The following is an 18,987-nucleotide window of genomic DNA, read 5'->3' on the forward strand; positions in this document are numbered from 1 at the left end:
AAAGCTGTGACCATGATGTTAAGGACATAACCACCAGGGTGTCAGTGGGTAGGGGCATGGACAGGATAGAACCGAAACCCCGACACTCAGCCCTAGAAGATGGGGCTCTACCTGGGATTTAAGGGCTCCTGGGTTACAGTGCGGAACACCCAACTTGGGACAGTCAGGGTTGTCGGGGGAGGGGGCGCAGGGTATGGCTGTCCCGTGGGTACCAGGTGACACCTGAGCCCATGCAAGGGTGCGCGGCGAAGAGGGCATCCCCAGACGGAGAGAAGAGAGCCCTGTAGCCTTTGACTTCCCGACCGACACTCCAGAGGGGTGTGGAGCTGCGGGGGCCCTGTCCGGAGACCGCCTGCACTGCCGCTGGCGCCACCTTTCCCGCGACGGGAGTGGGGTGGAGCCCAGAGCAACGCGGGAGCCCCGGCGGGCCACTGTCCCCAACGGCCTGGGCCCTGTAGCGGTTCCCTGCTTGGCGCGGGCTCAACTTTCTCCGAGCCACAGGTGGCCCCAAAACATTCCCGAGGGTGTGTGTGGGGGGAACAAGTTCAGTGCGCGCCTCTCTCTCCTCCGCCCGCCAGGTCCCCTGTTCGCAGCATCTGCATCTCAGCCCTGCCCATCATCCCGCACGCATGCTCGCAAAGTTAAAGAGGGGTATGTATGTGTGTTCCTCCCCCCCCCCCCCGCCCCCGCCTCCTCCCCCGCCGTAACCGCCCCACCCCAGGAGGCCCAGGAGCCCCGGGGCGCACGAGGCTAAGCTGCTGGGACTCGCCAGCTGAGATCCCCTTGACCCTGCCCTGTAACTGACCCCTGGAGAAAAGGAGGTGAAAGAAAACAGCCCCCCAACCCCCCCCACCCCCCGGCACGCTACCGCGCATGCTCAGAGTTGGACAGCTCCAGAGAGGGAAATTTAAAAACGGTTAGAGCTGCGAAGGCAGCCAAATTGCGGACAGCGAGGGGCAAACGCAAGGGAGTCCCCCACCCTGTCGCAGCGCCGCCCCCAGCACTCCCAGGACCCGCTCCAGGTACCACGGGTGCTGCGCGCCCCGTCCGATCCAGGACTGGAAGCTTCTCATGCCTGCTTCGTTCATGCCCGGCTTGGAGGACTAAGGGGTACCCCGGGAATCTTACTGAATGCCGTGTTTGTGGGTGGCCGGCTGGATAACGTGGTGCATGGTGTGGTGCGTGGACTGGTTTCCCAGAGCGCGTGTCTGGAGTCTCGTCCACCATTGGAGCCCCGCGGGTGGTTCTCCGTGCCCATCAAGTCCCACTTTGCTGATGAGCGTGCATTTTTAAGCTGATCATAGCTCAATAGCGGTGGAGATGGGGTTCAGAAGCAAACAGAGTTCGGGTTTCGATTTTGCCAGCGCTTTCCAAAGCTTGACGTTTCCATTTAGGGACTCCCCCTCCCCCTCGAATCTGAAAGAAGTTGGAATTTCACCCATTCTTTTCACTTGGCTTTTAAACTCCTATAAGATTTTCCTGGGATTTTGAGTCGCTTCTGACTCTGGGGAACTGTGGGTCTCAGCCTGCCTACATCAGTGCTAATGGGAACTTTGTGTGTTGTGTGTGTGTGTGTGTGTGTGTGTTTTCCCCCTCTAAGGAGATGATAGAGAGTGACATTCCTCCCAAAGCGTCGGGAATGATCAGAAGCTCGGGGCTCAGCCACCACCGCTCTCCGCAGGAATACAGGTGAGCTGCAGCGTCTGTGTGGTTGCCGAGGCTCCTGCTGCCTGGATGCTAGGAAGTCTTCATTCACTTCAGAGAGCCTCTCTGCAGTTGTGGGTCCCCTCTAAGGGGAAGTCTCGCCTGGGCTAGACCTTGGGCAGCCTGGTGACAGCAGCAGCTTCCCACCCAGTGACCCCAGCAGGGTCCTGGGAAAACTGGCTTCCACCCTCCGTAGGTGTTAGGAGGTTGTAGGTCAGAGCTCATGAGTTCTTAACCAGCCTGTGTGATCTTTAGCAAGCCAAGTGCCCCCTGTTTTCTCCTCCTGTAAAGAAATGACGCTGTTGTGATAGATGAGCACAGGATCTCTTTTGAGCTCTGGAAGTGAAGCCCGAGTAAAGTTTTCAAACAGAACCAAAGTTCAGGTGAGGGTCGGGGAGCCTTAATGGGCCTTGTCCCTTTGTGGGAAAGGCATCGGAGGTTCAGTCAAACACCAAAACAAAACAAAACCTCCTTTACCGATGAGAGAACTGACACCCAGAGAGGAGCTCAGTAAGTGTGCACAGCCGTTGGGAGGGAGGAGAAGGAATGGCCAAGGTCCTCTGTGAGCTTCTCTTCCCTGAGATGGAGTAGCCTGACCTGGTTCCCAGGGTGCCTTGGTGGAGGAGTGGGGCCAGGATGAGGGCTGCCCTGGGAGGACGGGCTGTCACCTCAGATCAACCCTGTTTATCCAGGGGCTGTGTGGCCCTGGGGTCACTGTGGCACCAGCAGGCCTATTGAGGCAGCAAGCAGCCTCCAATTAGAAGGCTACTTCTGGACACAAAAGAGGCCAAAGATGGTGTGTGTGTGTGTGTGTGTGTGTGTGTGTGTGTGTGTGGCACCTGGCCCAAGTGCAAAGGCAGTTCCTGTATGCACCATTCCCAGCCTCTGCTGAGCTCTCCACCTAGGTGAGGAAACTGAGGCCAGCATCACACAGCCTATGTCACTGGCTTCCTACTTGCTATTAGAGGTAAATAATCATGGGTGGGGTGTGTGTGAGCATCTTTGGCTTGGGTGAACCCAGCTTCTCTGGCACTTTCTAAACCTCAGTTTCTTCTTCTGTAAAATGACAATAAATGGCACCCACAGCACGGGGGTTGCTATAGCAACCGACCAGTCATCTCTGGCTTGGCCACTTGCCAGTGGTATGATGCTTTTGGGTCACATCACCTTTGGGCCCTCATTGGCTTAATACAATGGACAATAAAACTACTAAAAGTTAACAGACACCCGGCAGGCCTGGCACATACTCGGACAGGTCCACCACTGCCCTCCAAGGGGGAAAACCTGCAAGCCTAGTTCTCCCCAGGGCTGGATGGAAGAGCTCAAAGGCATGGACTCTGGTTCCCGCTGCATAGAGTCCAGAAAGGTCAGGAAAGGGGGTAGGATGGAGACTGTTAGTTAGGCACATGCCAGTCCCTGGGCCTGCTGCTGCTGAGTCCCATGTCTTAGATCCTTGTCTTTAAAGTGAGCAGGACTGGGAGTCAGTGAGAAGGCTCAGTAGATAAAGACACTCGTGGTGCAAGCTAGTGAACCAAGTTCCACGGAAGCCATGGAAAAGGTGGGAAGAGATAGCTGACTCCACAGAATGGTCCTCCGATCCCCACGCACGTGCCCTGATATGAATGTTCCCCCAAATAATAAAAAAATTAAAATTAGGCTGCCACAAAGATTAATGACAAAGCTTGCCGAGCTGGGCTGTTTAACTAGTTGTTACTGCTGCTTCCGACATGGCCACACTGGACTGTGTGGGCTTCAGAACCACAGAGGGCCTGTGGGGAGTGTGGAGATTGAATCTGAATTGGGACCCACATGTGTCACCTAACAGAGGCTCCCCTGAGGCTCGGGATACATGTCCAGGCCAGTGCAACCCAAAAACTGCCTACAGCCCTGTGCACTGGCCTATTCTAAAGCCAGGAGAAGACAGAGAACTCCCACGGAGGGGCTGGCAGGTGTGGCCTTCTCACTGACCAGCTGGCAGCAGGGACTAGAAGCAGGTGCAGTTCTGTCAGCTCTGAATCCAGAGGTTCCTGGGCCCAGCCCGGCACACCCTTCCCACCTGCAGCCACGCACACCCTTCCCACCTGCAGCCACGCGCACCCTTCCCACCTGCAGCCACGCGCACCCTTCCCTCCTGCACCCTTCCCACCTGCAGCCTTGCACACCCTTCCCACCTGCAGCCACGCACACCCTTCCCACCTGCAGCCACGCACACCCTTCCCACCTGCAGCCTTGCACACCCTTCCCACCTGCAGCCATGCACACCCTTCTCACCTGCAGCCACGCACACCCTTCCCACCTGCAGCCATGCACACCCTTCCCACCTGCAGCCACGCACACCCTTCCCACCTGCAGCCATGCACACCCTTTCCACCTGCAGCCACGCACACCCTTGCATTGGATGCTAAGACATCCAGACGGCAAAACACTCAACCTTCACTGCAACTATGGAGGCCTCTGCCTCGGGCCATCATCTCTTCTGCAGCAGATCCACAGCATACGTGGTGACCAGCTGTCCCCAAAGCATCCTGCGAGGGTAGCATTCCTGTGCCAGCCTAGTGAGGGAATGAATCCAGGGATTAGACAGGGTAAATGCTTTAGCAAGATGACGTGAAAGTGACAGGCCTAGTGGGGACTCAAGCCTGAAGTTGCCACACACCCCACGATCAGTGTTCCCCTAGTCCCACATTCCTTGGTAAAGAATACCTTACCTCGCTGCTGTGTGACCCCCTCCAGACACTTTATTACTACCCTCTCTGATCCTCTGTGAAATAGAACCTCTGAGAACCAATTAGCAGGCTGCTGGGTGTGTGGGGGTGCATGCTGCAGGCTGGCAAGGGGGTGGTGAGCCAGCCTGGGATAGGACTTCCGCCTGGCATGGGATTTGTGTTGCTCTGCACAGGGAGTCTGCTTCCAACAGCTCCCATTTTTCTCTCTGAATAACAGCACAGGAGAAGTCTGTGGGTTTCTCATTTGCACTCCTATGTCTCCAGGGACTACTCTGAGGATTGGATCTCAAGGCTGTGAATCCACTCACCTCTGGGGCCCTGTGCAGGCCACAAGCAGCTGCCTGGTGCTCCATCCCCCTGGGGCTAGTTTAGCCGTTAGTTAACTATCAATGGCCACATTCCCGGAGGGCGTTGCTGGCTGCAGCCAACGGCCCACTTCTGGGCCAGCTGTCAGGGGTCTGTGGCCGAGGCCTGGAAGTCAGCAGTCTCTAGTTCCTATTCCTAGTAGTTGACACCAGAGCAGCCAGAGTGCAGCTCTGTCTCTGAGCAGCCTTGAGCATCAATGGCTGGGGGGCGGGGGTGTCCACTCCCAGAGTGCTGAATTCTTAATACCTCCTGGGTACTAGGGCTAGGTGCTTTCTCAGTCCCAGCAAATACACTCCTCACGTTATCCTTGCAGGGATGATCCTGGCTCCACCGCCAACTACAGACAAGAAAACTAGGTGGCAGCCCTTGCCTTCAGGCTTATATTTGGGGAGAGGAAGAAGGGAAAAAATCCTGAGCAGTTGCCTCAACTTTTGGAACTTAGCTCAGAGAACCCAGACGTTCCCTCCACAAAGTCGGAGATGAACAAGGAAGATGCACTGGTGTATTCTAGGCTCACACCCACTCACGGTACCCCAAGGAGAGTCCTTGCCCTGATCATTGACTTCCCAAAATGTCAGGGTCTGCCCTAAAAAAGGAAGTGATCTAGGAAGGGAAGTGCCCCTACACACACACACACACATGCACGCACGTGCACACACTGGTTTTCTTCAATGGGGAGAGGATGGCTGGTTCAGAGTTGACTGGATGGATGGGTGAGCAGACAAATACAGCATAGTTCAAGAGCCCCTTGTGCGCTGTGTGTGTGCTGTGTCCCGTGTGTGCACTGTGTGTGCATTGTGTGTTGTGTATGCCCTGTGTGTGCACTGTGTGTCCCCTGTGTGTGTACTGTGTGTCCCTTGTGTGTGCTGTATGTACACTGTGTGTGCGCTGTGTATGCCCTGTGTGTGCCCTGTGTGTGTGTTGTGTGTGCCTTGTGTGTGTGCTGTGTGTGCTCTGTGTGTGTGCTGTATGTACGCTGTGTATGCCCTGTGTATGCCCTTTGTGTCCTCTGTGTGTGCCCTGTGTGTGTGCTGTGTGTGCACTGTGTATGCTCTGTGTGTGTGCTGTGTGTCCTCCGCATGTGCGCTATGTGTGCGCTGTGTCCCCTGTGTGTGCATTGTGTGCCCTGTGTGTCCTCTGTGTGTGCTGTGTGTGCACTGTGTATCACCTGTGTGTGCTATGTGTCCCCTGTGTATGTGCTGTGTGTGCACTGTGTATGCCCTGCGTGTGCTATGTGTCCCCTGTGTGTGTGCTGTGTGTGCACTGTGTATGCCCTGTGTGTGTGCTGTGCGTGTGCACTGTGTGTCCCCTGTGCTTGCGCTGTGTGTGCGGGTGGAGCACTGAACCACCCACCATTCGTAACCTCTGAGTAGACTTGCAGGGGCACTAGCATCTCATCACCTTTACATGTTCCATCCTCAAGGTCAGTACACTAATAGCAGCCCAGCTACTGTTTAGACAAGGGAGAGAAGTAGCCTTGCTGGGACCCAGTCATGCTACTCCCCAAAATGCACATACATATGCATGTATACACACACACAACACCCGCCTCTCTCCTCAGATCACATGATACCACAGTCTGCCTTCTCTTGTGTTTCCGGGAATTTCTGAGCATGCTAAATAGCATTTAATTTTTTTTTCTGTAAACCGTCTGAAAGCTATGACAAAAGATATGTAAGCTGGGTAAACACAGTCCTCAGAAGCTTAATCCTGGAGACAAGAACAGTTTGTGTAACAGTTTCTCGCCAGCCATGCCCAGGAGGGTGGGGGCCAGGCTGTAAGATCAAGATGAACTGTTGCCATGGGGATACCTGGGTCTGTCACCCTGCTTGGCTAAGAGAGTAGGAGCTGAATGTCTGGAAAGAGGGGTGCGTTTACGTTGAGTGTCTACTGTGTGCAGAGATCTCTCCTGGGCTCTGTGACTCTTCCTATAGAGAAGACAAAGTTTCTTGCTTCAGTAGTGGGGGCTCCTGGGGCTACCTGCACCCGGTAGGAAGCTCAGCTCCTGTCCTAGCCTTCCCAGTCCTCTAGACCGCCAGGGTCCCCAGAAAACTGTGTGGTGCCTGCCTCAGCTGGGGACCTAGCAGGGCTCAAGAGAACAGAGGTTTGTAGACAACTATGGGACTAACTCTGGGGTTCAGAGACATGGGTGCTGACAGGGAGGTCAGATCACACGGAGACAGCAAGGAGAGGCGCACCCTATGAGTGAGCAAAAGGCAGGGCCCCAAAGAAAATAAGTAGTCGTTGGAGGCGGGGGCAGTGACATCCACCCCACCCAGGGACCCACAGTGTCCCTCAGGGCCCACCACACACTACTCCTGGGTAAGAATGAGGTCACCCAGTCAGCCAGAGGGTGACTCAGCTCCCCAGGACAAGGTGTTTGGGAGTCACCTGCGTGTAAGAGGAAACATGGGGTGAGCATTAACTGCAGGTACCCGAGTCCCAACCCCGAAAACCCTGCTGTTATGCAGCAGGGACACGGTAGTCGGGGGGGGGGGGCGGGACGGTGAGCATGTGGGAACAAGATGGGTCAGTGGGATGCAGAGACCCTGGCTGCCCCACTAGAGGGCTGGGAGGAAGAGAAAGGACACTTAGCCTCCAAGGCTGTCATCCCCATTATTCAGATGTGCAAACTAAGGCTTAGAAGGTTCAGAAGCACATGACTTCACCCAACAGGAAGCATGAGGCCAGGACTTCATCCAGAGCCTCAAAAGGGAGAGTGGGGGGAGGGGCAGTGGGGGGAGGGACACCGGTGGGAAGAGCTGGTCTTGGGTGTTTTCTTCTCTGCGCCCCTGGAGCTGGGAGGCATGTGGGCATCAGGGACAAGGACCCCAGGGTTTTTCCTCCCTGAGAATCAGACCTGCAAGGCCCCACGGCCAGGCCAGGTTTTCACTGCCTTCTTTATTCTCACATCCCATCTTTGTCCGGCAGAGGGAAAAGTTACATGGAGCGAGGTCATAGCTGCTTGCTCTCAGTCTGAATGCACTCTCAAGAAAGATCCCAAACCACCTCTCCACCATCCTTCCAAACCAGCTCTGTGGGTCTGAGATGTCACAATTCTCACCCACACCCCTTTACAGTTCAGGAAACCACGGTTAGGGAATAAGTGTTCTGAGGTCTGGTGGCAGGAAGCCAAAGGTCGTTCCCAAAGCCAGGAGTCCATATTTACACTCTATGAAGCACCGGGAGGAAGCGAGGCTGGGCATGGGTGCCTTCTGAATGGGGAGACAGAGGCGTTTGTGAGGAAGAAGTCTGGGGACTCTGCATGTGAAGAGGGGTCCCCCTACGTGTTCCTCGACTGGACACTGAGGACAGTCCATTCCTTCGTCTTCCCATGCATCAATCAGTTCCTGGTCCCTGTGTGCTGAAGAGAGGAGGGGACAGGGCTTGGAGCTAGCGGACTCCTGCCACAGTGCTCCCCTTCAAGGGACTGCGGCAGGGTTGGCCAGGCCGACCAGCGCTGACACACTTAGACATTCTGGCTGGGGGTTGGGGAAAGGAAGGAGCAGATGGCCTTTTACATGCCTGAGGCAACAGGGGTGTCCCAGACCCCTAAAATGAATAGCAGACCCCCAAGAATGGAGAATTGTGCCAAAAGGTGGCTGCATACTGTCTCATTTGGTGAAGATAAAAAGCACAGCAGAAACCGGATTTAAGTCCTTGTCGCCTCAGTTGCATGCAAAGAGACTTTTACTGTGCTAGCCTCAGTTTCCCCGTTTGTACAGTAAGGTGTTCTTCTATCTGTGGCCCTCCTGGTACTCAGAGACAAGGAATTCATGGGGGCAGAGGACACCTCTAGCAGAGCCAGATTCTGTTGTCACTCTCGTGCCTTTCTTGGGGTCAGTGACCTGGGCTCAGCCTGTTTCTACCAGTCCCGTGGGTACATAAAGCCTGCATTGACTGCACACGGGGGGGGGGGGGGGGGGATCCGGGTCCTTAGTGAGCCCCAGGAGGGCTAGGGTAGACAGCTGAGGAACGGTGGGGAACACCCAGGGCAGACGTCAACAGAGCTGAGGCATGGATGGGGTAACTGCAGAAAGAGGAAGACTCATCCAAGAGGAGCCAGGAGCCCTAATGATCCGAACCAGGCCTGGCTGAGACTGGGACCATGGTGTGGCTGTCCCTTCCTGGACCATTTTAGAGCTCAGTGAGGGGCTTGTGTGGTGAAATACCCAGAAGGCAATTAGGATGGTAGGATAGTCTCCAGAACGGAGGAAAAGCAAGAGTCGGGCCCTCGGAGAACAGCAAAGGCAGAAAAGCAGAGTCCAGGCTGTTTGGGTGGCAGCTGGGCACACTGTGGACAAAAGAATACAGGGAAGTTGGGACCACCTCCGGGACAGCACCAACCCCGCCCATCACCTGTTCTGCTGCGGTGAGGCACCTATGAGATTGTCTCTGTCAGTCTTCACTCCATGGGAGACAGCTCAGGACCCAAGGACAGACAGCCCAGGGACTCAGTTTCTCCATATGTAAAATGGGGACAGCACGGGGTCTGCCTTTAAGGGCATCTCAGTAAGTAGAAGAGGTTAGTGGCATTGGTTGGGTTGTGTGTTTTCTGGTTCTGAGCAGGGCTATTCTTAATTGTGATGCTGATGTTGGTGTTAATGGCCCCAAGAGAGACCAGGCTCCTGTTGGGAACCAGTGTCACACAGGCTTGACAGGGGACAGTTGTCTGTGATTTACGGATTAAAGCCAAGACTCAGAGAGGTTAAAGAGAGTGATTTAAGGGAATCCAGGATTAGAATCCCGAGCTTGAGCCTCTGCCGCTGTGCACCGCTTCCTAGATTTGCTCCTGGCAGGTTCCTGGAGCCTGGCAGGGTTTCCCACCTTGTGAGAGCAGACAACAGGGCACCTCTCCACCCCCCTGTCCTAAACAGAGTAGCACAGGCAATTGGGAAGGAATGGGGCTCTCACAGCCTTCCTGGGGAAGCTGGCTGGCTGTGGGGTGAGGACAAGAGTGGGGTCAACCCCTTCCCTTCACGCCAAAGTCTCTGAGAGCCTAGGGGACAGATGGCATGGCCCAGGCCAGGGCCAGGACTGCCAGTCAGATAGAATTATGAGCAGGCCAAAGTGATGGCAGGCAGAAACCACAGAAACAATAGCACTGAGACCCAGAACAATGGGGGCCACGTGCTGCAGGGCAACAGTCGTTTGTGGCACAATGGGCCACCAGGGGACAGCAGCCGGGCCAACTGTTGCCGCTGACATGGACCAGCTAGTTCTCAAATGATTTCTAGGCCCTGTTTTTCTATGAGGCAGCCAATGGCCAAGGTAGCCAATAGTCACCTGATAGTGGCTTCGTGGGCTGATGGCCCAGGCCTAAGACAACTGAGCAGTGGCAGCTATGGCAACACTAACCGTGGCTCTAAAACACAAGAGAGCAGAGATGGGAAGGGAGGGAGAGGCTGGTAGGGACCCCCACAGGTGCAGGAGGAACCTAGAGGCTGTGGTTCCAGGGCACAAGTCCCCTCTTACTCTGCTCTTCCCGAGCCCCTGTCTTACTCTGGTCTGAACTTGTGTGTGGGCTGGAGGCTGTAGTCTCTTGGCGATAGAGCAGACAGCTCCTGGCACTGATGAGATGTGGGCATCCCAGGACAGAGTACTCAAGGTGCCACCACAAAACTGTTGGCCACACGGCACCTGGGACTTCAGGGATCCCAGAGTCCTCCCCTTGTTGGAGTTCCTGCCCAGCACAGCATCTTTCGCAGAGAATATCTGCACCTCATGGATGTATTTGTCAGCCTGCTGAGGAAAGAGCCCTGGCTGCAGGCTGTGCTGTGCTGAGTGGCCTTGACCAAGTGATTCGTTGTACTGAACCTCGGTTTTCCATATGGAAAAGGGGACACAGTATGCAGATACCTTATCCAAGTGTTTGGGACCAGAAGTGTTTAAATTTCAATTTGGCAGTTGGGGGGTGTTGAGGTATTCACAGTGAGTGAGCCATCTTTGCAGAGGGGCCAAAGACTGAAGATGGAATTCCCGGGTGTCTGTGTGTCTCACATGGCCGGCATGAGGGAATTTATATTCACTGTTTTCATGGTACCCACATTTGGACGGTGACCCCTCAAATGAGCCAGGTTGTGGAGTTTTCTACCGTGGCATCATGGAAGTGCTCAGTAAGTTCTGGATTTGAGGTTTTGGTTTTTGGAACAGGCTCCTGCCTCCCATGGGTGATGATGGCCTCCCCGGGGACCTTCAGTCGCTGTCCTGGCTCACAGCTGTGGACGTGCCTCGACTGCAGCAGATGGCAAGCGGACGGGTAGACCTGGGCAGCCCCGGTGCGCCACATCCACACCCAGGTAGGCTCAAACAGGGTAGGTGGCCCTGGCCACCAGCCCGCTGAGGGCTAGAGGCCCCTGGCACTCTGATCTCTCTGGTCATATCTGTAACATGGGAGCAGGTCCACACCTCCTTAGTGATATGCCAAGCCCCAGAGAAGACACATGGGGCATCTCAGACCCTTCACACTGCCAGCAAACTCGGGGTGGGCTAAGCGCAAGCCAAGGCCTGTCCTGGCAGGTGTTAAAGTGGGGGTTAGATCTTCTGAAGGTTGTAAGAAAATGAAGACAACAGGCCAGGTGGCTGGTGAGGCCTTTGCTGTCTGACCCTTCAGAAAACAAGTCTACTGTCTTCTGTTGTAGAAGATTCTGAGAGAATCTTGGCACCTAGTAGGGGCTCCGAAAATGACAGGAAGTTGTAATCAAAGGAAGTGGATAGAAGACAGCATTGATGAGAACGATGTCAGAGAAGCCACTGCCTCCTAAGAACAGGGCAGAGATAGCCATCAGTGTCTGGGAGGACGGCTCCTCATGAGAACAGGGCAGAGATAGCCATCAGTGTCTGGGAGGACGGCTCCTCATGAGAACAGGGCAGAGGTGGCCATCAGTGTCCAGCAGGACGGCTCCTCATGAGAACAGGGCAGAGGTGGCCATCAGTGTCCAGCAGGACGGCTCCTCATGAGGAAGGGCAGAGTTGGCCATCAGTGTCCAGCAGGACGGCTCCTCAAGCAAATGTTATGTCTTCCCATAAGGACCAGGAAATATTTACTTTTGAGACAAGGTTTCCCTAATACCCTAGGCTGGCTATGAACTCCAGATCCTCTTCCTCAGCTTCCCAAGTGCTGGAATTATAGGCGTGCTCTGCCGTACCTTTGCTGGAAATAGAATACTTTAAGCTTTTTAATTCCTAACGTATAAGTCAAAGCTATTCAGTACTGATGTCGCCCCAGCCACAGACTATATGTAAACAAATGGATGTGTGCTAATAAAACTTTATAGACAAATCAGGCTATGGGCCAGGTTCAGCCTGCTGGTCAGTTTTCTAGCTCTAATATAGAACTCCAGAAGACAGCTATGCAACACTGGGATGTACCTGCCCCTCTGATCAGATCAGATTCCTCATCTTCAGGGAACATGAACAAAACTATTCTTACAGGAGCCAATGGTCCTGTAAGGAGACATCTTAAAGCTGTTGGAATTTGGTACATGGTAAAATAAGCCAGAACCTAACAGCCTCTTACAGGTCACTTTTACTTGATTAGAGCCAGTGCAATGAGAATCTGTGATGGATTAGTAATGTCTGCCACAGGCCCAGCACTGGAAACAGATGCACATCTGTTATTCTTAGCCTAATCTTTGGCAGACTAGCAGGGCTTCAGGGAAGAAGAGGGAGACAAAAGTATTTATATCTAAATCTAGAGTTCTCAAGGAACATGAAGCTTTTGAGGAGATGAAAAATAAATTGGTGTTTTAGCTCACAAAGGACAGGAACCAATGTAGTCTATCATCATTGTCACTATTGGCTTATGTTAATCGGGATTTTATCATGTGCCTAATCACGTGCTAAGCATTTGGTAGGCAGCATCTCACTTAACCATACAACTTTGTAAATAGATAAGAGGTCAGTAGAAATGGGGACACTGAGGCTGGCCAGATTACACAGGGTATAGGAACCCCACTACTAACTACCACATTCCAGAAAAGTGATTTGGAAGCACTTGCTGTGTGCCTGGTGATGGGGTGGAGGCTGGCCCCCATCCCCCACTGTGGCCACTATTTCCAGCTTCTCTGTACCTTCCTCCTACAGGTGCCTTGGCTGGGGCAGCAGACCTGAATGTGGGTGCAACCCCACGTCCCCAGCTCCGTGGCCAAGCTGCCATGGCCCCCAGAGGCATGCTGGGTTTGGACCCCATAGGCGGCCACAGAGCTAGGGTAAGTATCACCACATGGCTGGGAAAGAGGGGGGTGACTGTCGCTCCCTGATCTTCTGTGTCCTCTCCAGGCTGAGCAGATGAACCAGTTCCCCATAGGAGGCCGGTCATCGTCGGGCCTACAGGAAGTGCCACACCTGTATTCTCCTGCCACCCAACTCCAGTTCCCTCTGCCCCTGGGGTCCCAGCAGGTACCACAGGCTCAGAGACAAGACTCACTCTCTGAAGCTCCGCTTACACCTTGGGCTCCCACGGATAAGGCTCCCTCCATGCCTAGGCTGTTGCGCCATTCATGCCTTGTTGGGATCACAGGGGCATCTTCTGTGTTTAAACCTTGCTGTTAGAAACTGGGCTGGGGTTGGTGACTCCGCTCTGTATTGTCTCCCCATGTTTTCTCTCTGCTGCCTGGCCCCGCCCCTTCCGGTGAAGTGCCCGCCTGCAGGCCTCTACAGCTCTCCATTCGCAGCGCGATCTTCCTACCCACAAGCCCACATGGCAGTACATTCATCTCAGGAGCCTCACCCCAAACACTACCCCAAACCCATCTACTCCTACAGGTGAGGTCTGACTACCCAGAGGGAGGGCACAACGCCTGCCATTGGGGCATCTTAGGCAGATAGGAAAGGTGACCTGACTCCCAAGGGAACTCCCAGGCGGGACCCCACTCTTGGGAGGGCCTGCCATGTGGCCAGCTGACCCCGCATCAGACTCTCTGGTTCTCCATCCTCACCGACTGTGTGGCTTGGCCTCTCCGAGCCTGTTTCAAAAAAGTCATTCACAGAAATGGGCGTGTTTATCTTGGGGTTCTGCGATGGGGTGGGGGAGGAAGCATCTTGGGTGACGTCTATGGGAGTGGGGTCAAAAGGCCAGAGTAATTTCTCAGCTCACTGCAGTGACTGAGTTGGGAGAAGGGTCAGGAAGGGACGGGTGCAGGCCCAGGAGTGCAGAGGGGTTGGCACCAGCAGAGGGGACCTAGGCTGTCACCTGAGGCCTGTTTGTGGCCCCGTCTCTGGTCCCAGCTGTCTGATTGCCATGGCCTTAAAGAGCAGCAAGACCGGCAGCCTGCCGGTGAGTGAGATCTACAGCTTCATGAAGGAGCACTTCCCCTACTTCAAGGTGAGGGCTCTGACCAGGGTGGGGTAGGGCTGGAGCCGCCTGCCTCCCCCTCTGGGCCTCTGCACTGAACTCAACCACACTCTGAGCCCTACAGCTCAGGCCTACCGCGTACCCATGTGTCCCCACAGACGGCCCCTGATGGCTGGAAGAATTCAGTAAGGCACAACCTGTCACTGAACAAATGCTTCGAGAAGGTGGAAACCAAATCCAGTGGCTCGTCACGCAAGGGCTGCCTGTGGGCCCTGAACCTGGCACGCATCGACAAAATGGAGGAGGAGATGCACAAATGGAAGAGGAAGGACCTTGCGGCTATCCACCGCAGCATGGCCAACCCAGGTGAGCCCCGCCCACTGCTCACAGCCTCCCAGGGCTCCCTGCCCCATCTAAAAGCTGAGAACCATGAAATCTGTTGAATCTGCCATCTCACTCCACAGTTCTAGGATGGCATCAGAATGGATGTTTGAAATAATCAGAGGGTTGGAGAACGGCCGGGTGGCTAAGAGCAGTTCTCGGTTTTACAAAGGATGAAAATTCAGTTCTTAGCACCCACACCGGGCCGTTCACAACTGTCTGTAGCTCCAGATAAAGGGTACTTGCATTTTATTTTCTGGCCTCTGCTGGGACCCATACACATGTGGCAGAGAGAGAGAGAGAGAGAGAGAGAGAGAGAGAGAGAGAGGAGGGGGAGGGAGAAAGAAGGGAAGAGAGGGAGGGAGAGAGAGAATATCTTATGTAAAAGCCAGGCGTGGCACCATGTGTCTGTGAGCCCTGTGCTGGGGAGAGATGGGAGGCTCCCTGGGGCTCACTGGTCAGACAATCTAGCTGAAGTGGTGACTTCAGGTCCAAGTGACAGGGCTGGGGTGGGGCAGCAGTGCTCCACTGAGTGAGAGGGAGAAGGGTTTGGCAGAAAGGGCAGGAGGGCCCAGCCTAGTACTCATCCCAGGGCTCCTGTGCTTGCTGTGGGATCCTGGGCCTTCTAGAGTCTCATCTCTCTAGTGGTCCAGCTAGATCTTAGGCCCTTTATGGTCCAGTATCAGCATTGTGCTGCATCCAAAGAGACAAAGGAGTCCAAACAGGAGTGATTTCTGGGGCTGGGGCCATGACTGAGTGGGAAAAACACATACTTCAATGCGAGGACCAGAGTTCAAATCCCCAGGATCCAGGTAAAGGCAGGTGTGGTAGCACGTATCAGTAATCCCAGAGCTCCTTTTGGCAAGATGGGTGGTGGAGAAGGGTGAGCCAGCCACGGGATAACCTGTCTCAAGGAAGACAGAAGGCAAAGCCCCATGCCTGAGACTGTATTCTGACCTTGGCATGTGCTCTGTGGTGCACACACATTGTTTAGAAAAGGGTGATGTCTGCCCTTTGCTTCTGTCCATTCCCATGGAAAGGGATCCAGCTCTTAGCCCACAGCAATGATTGTCAGTGTTGTTTCTGTACATAGAGTGATGATCTCCATAAGCTGGCTGTCTCCTGAGGCCTTCGTCCCTCCCGAGGGGCTGGCGAGAGTTCAGTTCAAGTCTCTGGGCCACAGATCTGTGCTGTTAGGTCCTATCTGGAGGGGAGGGGCTGTTAGGATCTAATGGCAACTCTCACTCCTGCCTTTAATGGCTTGAGATGACATCGCATCTCCATAGCCATCTCATAGAAGAGGAGACAGTCGTAAGACGGTTGCTCAATTCACATGGGTGGTGGCACAGGCACTTAGGGCCTGGTGACAGCAGGGGCTTCTGAGTGACATTTCTTACTTGTCTGCAGAGGAGCTGGACAAGCTTATTTCAGACCGTCCGGAAGGCTGCCGGCGTCCTGGCAAACCCGGGGAACCTGAGGCCCCCGTGCTGACTCACGCCACCACAATGGCCCACAGCTGCCTGACCATCTCCCAACTCCCACCAAAGCCACTGATGAGCCTGTCCCTGCAGTCAGTCCCCCTGCACCACCAGCTCCAGGCACAGGCACAGCTGGCCCCAGACTCACCGGCACCAGCCCAGTCCCCCCCTCTTCATGCCCTACCCAGCCCAGGGCCTCTCCCCCAGCCAGCCATGGGTAGGCCTCCTGGAGATTTCCTCAACATCAGCACCGACATGAACATGGAGGTGGACGCCCTGGACCCCAGCATCATGGACTTTGCTCTCCAGGGTGAGATGCAAGAGATGGGGGTGGGATGGGGTTGGAGCCAGAGATGGGGGCCCAGCAGCAGTCTGCCTGCACCCCACATATTAAACACTTACTAAGCTCCTGCTGTATACCAGCCAAGGGCTTCTGAGGCATGATCTGCTATAGTCCCAAAGCCCTGCCATCTCATGTCCTTGTTCTGATGAGGCCACTGAAGCAAAGAGAAGTCAAATTATCACCAGCCTAAGTCCCCTGGCCACTCACTGACAGATCTAGGATTTGAGCCTACTATTCAAACTTTTTTCAGTAATTGCTTCTGAGTTACGCATGCTAAGTTGGCAGGGGGAGGTTACACTATGGCACAGTGCCCCCTTCGGTAGGTCAGAGGTGAGAGAATGAGTTGACAGACTCATCCAAGAACCAACCAGGGTACTGTGTGCTTCAGCGAAGGCACCCAACTCACCTGACCTCCAACAGGGATGCCCGGCTCATGTCCTGTCCCCCAGTAGGGAGAATCAGCCGAGAGATCTGTCACAGTTGCATGGCATGTGCCACCTCCCTGCTCTTCTCTCCCTGGACCAGAGAGAGTCAAACTGGAAGGGGAAGTGGCTTTGATCTTGGTGATGCCGCCCAATAAGAACCCAATCCTTTCCACTCATGATCTCTGGTCTCACCTCAGAGGTGGGCGTTTGGATCATCTCTACCTTATGACACAGCTCAGAGACTAAAGTGGCTTTCCCAGGGACACACAGCAGTAGGAGGAAGACCAGGGTTGGAACTCCACTTCCTCTCCACTCTTAGTAACAAAGCAAAACCTCAAAACCACACACTATCTTTGCCTCTTTCCCTAAGGGAATTTGAATTCAGGGCTGTTTGGCCCTAAGCCAGTTTGCCCAAATGATTTTTTTTTTGTCTTTGCAAGGTAACCTTTGGGAAGAGGTGAAGGAAGACAGCTTTAGCCTGGAGACTCTGGGGGCCTTCGGAGACTCCCCACTTGGCTGTGACCTGGGGGCCCCAAGCCTGACTCCTGTCTCTGGCAGCAGCAACCAGTCCTTCCCTGATGTGCAGGTGACCGGTCTCTATGCTGCATACTCCACCCCAGACAGTGTGGCGCCGGCGGTGGCCACCTCTGCTCAGTACCTGGGCACTCCAGGGAATAAACCCATAGCTCTGCTGTGAACGGCCGGCCTGGAGAAAGGCACCGCGGCCTCAACAGTGTCTCCGGCTGCTGGTTGACAAGGAAGTGACTATGCTTAGTTCTTCCTGCTCTCCCCATGCTACCACGGGACACATCCGGGGCACCCAAGTCAGAATATGGGGGAGTGGCAAGCACCTCACCTCCCCTTCTGCTGGAGGTTCTGAGACAGGGCTGCGTGGTCTTGAAGTCTGGCTCTCTTTAGCAGAGTGCTGGAAGGCCCTGGGTGGTTAACCACTCACCTTGGGACACAGTGGTGTATCACAGAGACTCAGGAGGGAACGCTGTCATCACACATGTTCTCCCAGGAAAGTAACCTCTGCTGGTGCCTCAGAGCATGGCCCAAGGCTGGACCTGCCTTGGAGGTGAGACAGTTGACCCCTTCCATGGGCTCCTGCCCACTACTCCTGGAGTTTCCAGGACCATACTGACCACTAGGACCATGTGTAAATTTATTTATATTTATTATGACCCCAGGTGAGGTCCCTGGAATAAGACTCTTGGCAGATCCCCCACCACTCAGCAATCCTAACTTCCTGGTGACCACGAATCACATTTTCAGCCTGCTCAGGCAGCTCCGGCAGGCTCCTGCAGCCCTGTGATTCAGACAGACCCCGGCAGGCTCCCGCAGCCCTGCAATTCAGAGAATGAACAAGCACTTTTGCTTCTGGGAAGCACTGGGCCTTTTTCCTGCTGGGCCAGATCTTTTTCTCAGCGTTCAGTCATGGCTCACATCTACTCCTGGGGACACTGAGTTTGGAGAGGATCTCTCTAAGGCCTGAGGGGCTGAGGAGGAAAAGGCAGAGACCTGTCTGCCAAGCGTGGGACACTAGTGGCAGGAAGACATGAACCTCCAGCCCTGCGCATCTGCATCCTTCACCCTGTGCAGCAGTACCGCGTGGAATATTACTGGTGCTGGCTGCCTTTTCTTGCCTGTGTCTATTCTTGCATTGTTCTCTTGTTCCATGATAGGTTTTTACAAGTGAGGGTTCTCTAGGCAGGTGGGTCATTGGGAAGAGGGGTGGGGGCTGGGGGCCCCCTCTGCCTGCTCTTTCCCACCTTAACGTCTGACCCCACATTTAGGATTCAGAAGAACCAGCCGGTGGGTCAGCTGTCTGGAGGGGCAGGGTAAGGCATTGTGTTCAAGGGCTATCTTCCAGGCCTTCCCTTACCTAGCACACCGTGCGTGCATTCCCGTCCGTGGATGCTGCAACCCAGCCCCTGGCCAGCCTTGCTTAGGTGCTGTGTGCCAGTGCCCTCCATAAATCAGGCTGTTTAAGTGTTAAGGCCCCATCTCCGGGCAGTGCCAAGACTCTGTAGGTGTAGTTCCGAGTAACTGTCTACTGTCAATAAAGGCAGAACAGCAGCTGTGTGGCTCATGTAGACCGCAGGGGAAGGAAAACAAGGGTGCACAGCATGGGAAGCTGGTCCTCTGGCACCAGTTCCCACTGAATCTGAGCCCGAGGGGTGAGGTAGTAAATGAAATTCACATGGCTGCATTTACTGTCCCTCAGAATGAACACCTGACAGGGAGCATCGTGGGAACGAGTTTAGAT

At 54.7% G+C, this 18,987-nt stretch overlaps 1 protein-coding gene across 2 annotated transcripts; it reads left to right on the forward strand.

Annotated features, from left to right (window-relative positions):
* The first annotated feature begins 873 nt into the window (after window positions 1–873).
* On the forward strand, window positions 874–17,415 carry Foxn4 (forkhead box N4). 2 transcript variants are annotated; one of them, XM_041649323.1, is made up of 10 exons: window positions 874–1,022; window positions 1,601–1,689; window positions 10,950–11,095; window positions 12,882–13,006; window positions 13,077–13,196; window positions 13,435–13,562; window positions 14,025–14,121; window positions 14,250–14,457; window positions 15,880–16,260; window positions 17,159–17,415. In XM_041649323.1, exons 2-10 carry the CDS (start codon window positions 1,604–1,606, stop codon window positions 17,413–17,415), a joined length of 1,548 nt encoding a protein of 515 aa, XP_041505257.1. In that variant the 5' UTR covers window positions 874–1,022; window positions 1,601–1,603. The 2 variants fall into 2 exon arrangements, with proteins under 2 accessions (XP_041505257.1, XP_041505258.1); XM_041649324.1 differs by lacking the exon at window positions 874–1,022 and having other exon boundaries at window positions 1,604–1,689; window positions 13,086–13,196.
* Window positions 17,416–18,987: the final 1,572 nt, after the last annotated feature.

The sequence above is a fragment of the Microtus oregoni genome, unplaced genomic scaffold, assembly GCF_018167655.1.
Source record: "Microtus oregoni isolate MIOR12 unplaced genomic scaffold, Mior012 000003F_ref0000135, whole genome shotgun sequence".
Taxonomy (NCBI): domain Eukaryota; kingdom Metazoa; phylum Chordata; class Mammalia; order Rodentia; family Cricetidae; genus Microtus; species Microtus oregoni.